The following is a 5,057-nucleotide window of genomic DNA, read 5'->3' on the forward strand; positions in this document are numbered from 1 at the left end:
AAGTGAACAGTGGGAAGTGAAAGTGAAAAATGAGAAGTGAAAAGTAAGGACTCAGAAGTGAAAGATAAGAAGTGAGAATTGACAAATTCGAAGTGAAAACTGTGAAGTGAGATATCAGAAATGAAAAGTGAGAAAAAAAGGCACAGTGAGAAGAATGAAGTGTGAAGTAAGACGTAAGAATTGAGAAGTGATTAATTCGAAGTGAGAAATGATACGTGAGAAAAAAGAAGTAAAAAGGGAAAAATTAGAAGTATGAAGTAAGAATTGAAAAGTGAGAAGTAAAAAGTTAGAAGTGAGAAGTAAGAATTGAGAAGTAAAAAGTGAGAAGTAAGCAGTGAGAACTGTGGAATAAGAGGCAAAAAGTGGAAAGTGAAAGTTAGAAGGAAGAAGTTTGAAGTAAAAAGTAAGAATTGAGAAGTGAAAAGTGAGACGTCAGAAGTTAGGAGTGAAAAGTTTGAGAAGTGAGAGGTGAAAAGTAAGAAGTGAGAAACGCGGAAGTGATAAGTGAAAAGTGTGAAGGGAGAAGTGAGGAGCGAGAAGTGCGAAGTGAATGGTGAGAAATGAGAAGTACAAAGTGAGTAGTGAGAAGTGAGAAGTGAAAAATGATAAGAGTGAAGTGAGAAGTGAGAAGTAAGAAGGGGTGTGAAAATTAAAACTTTTTAACTAGATATTTATTCCTTCTCCATCCTTTCTGCTTTGCTTGAGAAAAAAGAAGGGAAAAAATTGTAAAGTAGGAGCTGCGGAGTGAGAAGTGAAAGGTGAGCTGATTCCGAACAACACACTTCTCAATTCTTACTTTTCATTTTGAACATCTCACTCCTCACTTCACTTAATAAGAAAATCAATTTCAACTATACGGCCAAACGGCATTCGGCCAAATGGCATTATGTCAACCCTGAACCATATTTCTACATGTTATGAAAAGTGTTTGATATTTTGGAAGACAAAATAAATGTGTTCTCTATCTCGATGCCTCCCTAACTCGATGATCCCTTAATATCGAGTAAGGGACAGTTCACTGTAAATGGATTTCTTTTTTGCTCTTTTTCATTCATTGCCTTATGAATTTCGATATTTATCATTCCCATTGTTCTTTTTTTTTCAATGGAGTAATGTTATTTAAAAAAATATCCCCATTGTATGCTAATTTCATAGGAAACAAATTTGCTTTGGCGTACGATTGACTTACTAGCTTACTACAAGATAAAAAAAACATATGTCCATGCGACCAGCAAACACTTGTTTGATCAGTGGTTTTCACGGCAAGCTTCCTTTACATGGCATCTTCCTTTTGTATAACTTTTTGGTATGACTCCGGTTGTCACTTCAGTCCCTTGGCTGCCGAGGACTTCATTAGGAAAATTTGACCAGCTTCAATATGCCATCACTTCCTCCGGCGTACACCGTGCAGTTGTCTGCTCCCAGTTGAACCGCATTTAGACACCCACCGCCTAGGTTGACTTCCGCTAGCAGTTTGGGCTCCTTGTCCGCACTTAGCCATTGCTTAACGAAACCATCGTAGCCGGCCGAGAAGATGTATTCGTCAGCGCCCAAAAGACAGTTGATAATCATGTCGTGAGCTTTCTGTAGAAATTGGGCATTTTTTAAAATAATGTTGAATATTATTTGGTTAGTTTTGGGGTTAAAGCTATTTCCTCGCATGGTCGTTTTCCACACAAAAAACATACAAAAGACGAATAATTAAATAGACGCATTTGATACAATTGTAGGTATGCATATTTTACCTACTTTTGTAATAATTGTCTAAAGCTCTCATAGATGAGCAAAACTTATGTGCAATACCAAATTTTTAAATAATATTAAAGTAGCTCTTTGCTTTAGGATTGGTTTTCTTAGGCCACTATTTGGCGTTTATTTTTGGCTGCGATCAAATGTAGTTGGACGATTCAATTTTAACGTGCTGTAAATAGGAACAAAGCTTTTTATTATTAAGTCACAAATAAAATTTCTAATTACCTAACGTGAACACAACGAAAGGCTAAATCATAATTGGTAGAAATTCGTTTACACGTAGCGTAAGGTGGAATATATTCAGCTTGGTCTGCTTCGTACAACGTCATACTACCTTTAAAAGCATACCTATCTGATATAGATAGCTAACCATTTTTATTTTGTAACGTTTAGTAGAAGGATTATACAACAGAAAAGTCCGTGCAGGCCACTTAAATGCCATGAGGTGGAAAGTGTGAGTTGAGTGAGTTTTGAGTTTCTGAACGCGAGGACTTCCTGGCGGTAAACAGGAGAATGGCACCGGGCGGCGTTGCATAATTCACGAGTTACGATGAAAAAGGTATAAAATGGTAATTGATATGTTTAAGCATATGCAACACTACAGACTAGGGTGGACTGGACACGTTGTTCGTATGCCGAAAAAGCGTCGAACAAAGACAATATTCAGTAAAGAACCCGGACGATCCCTCCCAGAAAATCATGGGAAGGAAAGGGACAATGACTAAAAACGATACCGGTTTTTTTGAGAACAAGTCTCAGTGAAATAAGGAAGGGGACAAAATATCACCGGCATTTCAAATGACTTACCTCTTTAGTCCACAGCACTCGATACTGCTCCTTGGCGCTATTTTTGATAAACACTATACCGTGACCGTCACGGGTGGCGATCGCTACGTTGCTATTGACACCATTTGTGCAGCTGCCGCACAGCGCTACGGGGCATCGACCGGGAATGCTTGCCTTGGTCATATATCGACCATTGGCCGATCCTTCGAGTACCTCCGTGATCGTCAGATCGTTTTCCCGAATCGAGTAAATAATATTGTTTTGGATAGCCAATGAGCGAACCTCCTCGGCCAGATTGAACTTGAACTTCATCCTGTGATCCACCCACATGGTGACGATTCCCTTATCGTCGCCACTGTAGAGATTATCTTTGCTATCTACGAAAAGTGATTCGATATCATCGCCACACTTAACTAGTTCTTTGATTTCGTTCGATTGTAGCGGATTGGGCAGGCAACGGATGGTGCCGTCGCTACTGCTGGTATATATTCGACCGTGGGAGTCGGCAGCCATCGCATAAATCCATCCTTCGTGGACGGCAATTTCTTTTGTTAGCGAAAGATCTTTGGTCCAAACCTGAAATCAGAAGGGAACAAACAAAATCTACATAGCAGTGATGATATTTTTTGTGAAAGTTACATTGCACTCAGATTTTTTATATCCCCCATGAATGACTACTCAATAAATAATAAAATATAACAAGATACAAAATCAGAGCCAATGAATATAAGTAGAACTAAAAATATAAACTATCTGGTCCCATTTTGTTATATCCGTTTTACTCTCAAGCGATGCTTACTTATACCCTGCAAGTCGGGACTTTCTAAGACTAAGATGTTGAAGAAAAGTATGTGATTGAAGAATCCTATACTCAATGCGATTGAACGCAAGAGTACCGTGTCGACCAATAAGGTCTGTGCCTACAGGATCACGTAAAACTGAATCAATAAAATTACAATTATCCGAATTGTTATGCACTTATTTAACTTCTGCTGTTTTAGTGCTCACGTATCTTTCGCTTTCCAGTACTTCCAAATTTTGTTATCTTAAAGTATATTTTTCCAAACTGCTTTCTTGCTCTCGTACAGGTTTCAAACCAACAGGATAATGTACTTAATGAAAATTAAAAATTACGAAAGGCAGGAACATTTTGATGTATCGTTTTAAATAAAGCTCCTATTAACAGTACTGGTGACTGTTTTCCTGTCGGACATTTCACTAGATGCAGTAGCTGTGAGATACAATTCTCGATTGTACGAGGAGGACGATCGAATTGCCATTGGCAAACTTTTTATTTTCTTTGGAAACTTACATGCGAAATCCAGCTTTTTTTTTTAAGGAATAACACCTCGAGGATGCTATCGACCATCTATCACACTACAGTTAAGATTTGTGAGAAATAGATTAAGGTATGCATTTGCTCAAACTGATTCAAATATTTTGCATCTATTTTTAGAAACATTCTTAGTTGTTACGAAAAAGTGAAAGCCCAAACGACGATCGTCGATGAATAAATCGTCGCCAATGTATTTTTTGTCTGCAAGATAACACCTAAAATCACTCACCTTTACCGTACCATCACCTCCGGATGTGAATACGTGGTCCTGCGAGCAAACGATGGCGGTAATATCGCTCAGATGTTTATCGGCCTCCGAGGCAGATTTCTCCAACATTCCAGGCATTGTTATTAGTTGAAGTGTAGCTTCACTGTGTTGCAAAAAATAGATCTATCTATGACTAATTATTGCAAAATATAAGTTTTATGCTTACCTATAATCACAAATCGCAAACAGAATCGACGCCGGAGGAAGATCAAAATTTTAGAAGAAAAATCGTGGCGAAACGGAATATTTTTGCCGATTTTGCAGAAAAAGTAAAACTGAACTGCTAAAAATGTAGCTTCGATTCGTTCACACAAAATACGAACCGGCAGCGCGACGTAGTTACGAAAGGTAATTCCTTTCGTATAGCTGCATTAGTATTAGTGTAAAATTTACAGAATCTTTTGTTTACTGTTGTAACTGTCATTTTTGTTTACCATCAGAAAACGAAAATAAAACATCGGCGATTACACTGAAAAAAATGTCTCAAGTCGGGTTCAGATCGATTGATTCAGCAACACATCGAATCAGAAATTTACCATTCGTGGAATCGTTGATTTTAAGGGGTAAGGGGTTGTTCAACAATGATGTCACAGGTTTTAGGGGGGGAGGGGGTCTAAGATTTTGTGACACTGCATATACTAGGTATACAAAAAAGCGTGACAGAGGGGGGAGGGGGGTCTAGAAATCTCAAAAAGTAGTGGACGTCATATTTGAATCATCCCTAAGTTGCCTGCCAGAGTAGACGCGTCTACTGGAGGATTGAGGAAGGTTCGAGCCACTACAGCGACGTCGCGCGACAAGGCGAAAACTTCACCCAAAGGAATTGGGGCTTTGATGTTGCATAAAGAAGAAGCAGAAAGATGATAATCGAAAAAACCTCCATGGGGAAGCCTACGAAGATGTTTTTAAAACTCT

The 5,057-nt window shown here is 38.6% G+C and overlaps 1 protein-coding gene across 2 annotated transcripts; it reads right to left on the minus strand.

Annotated features, from left to right (window-relative positions):
- Positions 1-1,066: 1,066 nt before the first annotated feature.
- On the minus strand, positions 1,067-4,505 carry LOC134211111 (uncharacterized). 2 transcript variants are annotated; one of them, XM_062687774.1, is made up of 4 exons: positions 4,309-4,505; positions 4,104-4,245; positions 2,560-3,114; positions 1,067-1,584 (listed from the first exon to the last, which is right to left on the minus strand). In XM_062687774.1, exons 2-4 carry the CDS (start codon positions 4,218-4,220, stop codon positions 1,354-1,356), a joined length of 903 nt encoding a protein of 300 aa, XP_062543758.1. In that variant the 5' UTR covers positions 4,221-4,245; positions 4,309-4,505; the 3' UTR covers positions 1,067-1,353. The 2 variants fall into 2 exon arrangements, with proteins under 2 accessions (XP_062543758.1, XP_062543838.1); XM_062687854.1 differs by lacking the exons at positions 4,104-4,245; positions 4,309-4,505 and adding an exon at positions 3,851-3,975.
- Between the last annotated feature and the right edge of the window lie 552 nt (positions 4,506-5,057).

Source organism: Armigeres subalbatus, chromosome 1, assembly GCF_024139115.2.
Source record: "Armigeres subalbatus isolate Guangzhou_Male chromosome 1, GZ_Asu_2, whole genome shotgun sequence".
NCBI lineage: Eukaryota > Metazoa > Arthropoda > Insecta > Diptera > Culicidae > Armigeres > Armigeres subalbatus.